The sequence below is a fragment of the Anopheles cruzii genome, unplaced genomic scaffold (assembly GCF_943734635.1).
Source record: "Anopheles cruzii unplaced genomic scaffold, idAnoCruzAS_RS32_06 scaffold04843_ctg1, whole genome shotgun sequence".
Taxonomy (NCBI): Eukaryota; Metazoa; Arthropoda; class Insecta; order Diptera; family Culicidae; genus Anopheles; species Anopheles cruzii.
This window is the reverse complement of record NW_026458428.1, coordinates 1-859: the sequence shown is the minus strand read 5'-3', so window position 1 is coordinate 859 and position 859 is coordinate 1. Positions and strand designations below refer to the sequence as shown.

Here is an 859-nt window from a genome sequence, read left to right as displayed (position 1 = left end):
GTCTTATTGATTTATTTCGTAGTAATTTATTTTTTAGCATCAATCGTTCCATCGTTTCACCGGTGCGTTTTTAGGCGGTTAGGCGGTGCTGCTGTTCAAATATGTTTTCGGTAAGTCTTTTTGTACTAAAACACTCATTTTAGTGCTATGGAAGTTGACAGCTGTCAGTACCTAAATAAAAAAGAAAACAGCTAAAGCATAACAACAAAAACAACACCATTATTTTTCTTTGCTCGTAGAAACGTGTGTTTTGGATCTGCAACCTAAGTTGGAAACCAAAGTAGTAAGTATGGAAACAAAACCTATTTCCACAGCTTCTTTTATTGCTTGACTCTCGGTAATCGGTCTTCGTCGCCTACTTGCAGAGGTCTAGCACCATGGTGAAGGATATCCCCGATCGATTAGCAGCCGGGCCGAAGGAGGGAATCGTTTATCCACTGACCGTTGTATGCTGTGGCAACTGCTCCATGCCACTCGAGTACTGCGAATACTATCCGGACTATGAAAAGTGCAAGAAGTGGCTCGAAAAGAATCTGCCGGCCGAGTTCGAACAGCTGAAAGTTGACACCACAGCTGCCGGTACTAGCGATGGAAGCAGCGGCGGTGTGGCAAAATCCGGCACATCCGGCGAACCGTCGGCCGGGGACAACGAAGACAAAAAGAAAACGGGACAGAAACGTGGCGGTAAAGGTATGATGAAAACAAAAAAGCCCAAGTCCGAAGGACCTCGAACCATTGCCCTGTCGCGATCGGCTCGTGGCAAGAAAAAATCGGTCACGGTGGTCGTGGGTTTGGCGACTTTCGATATCGATCTAAAGCTGGCGGCCAAATTTTTTGGAACAAAGTTTGCCTGCGGATC

At 46.1% G+C, this 859-nt stretch overlaps 1 protein-coding gene across 1 annotated transcript; it reads left to right on the top strand.

Moving 5' to 3' along the window:
- Positions 1-211: 211 nt before the first annotated feature.
- On the top strand, positions 212-854 carry LOC128277230 (density-regulated protein homolog; the record flags this gene model as incomplete). The annotated part of the gene is made up of 2 exons (XM_053015671.1): positions 212-283; positions 366-854. A coding segment is annotated over exon 2 (477 nt), but the record flags the coding sequence as incomplete, so codon positions are not given.
- Positions 855-859: the final 5 nt, after the last annotated feature.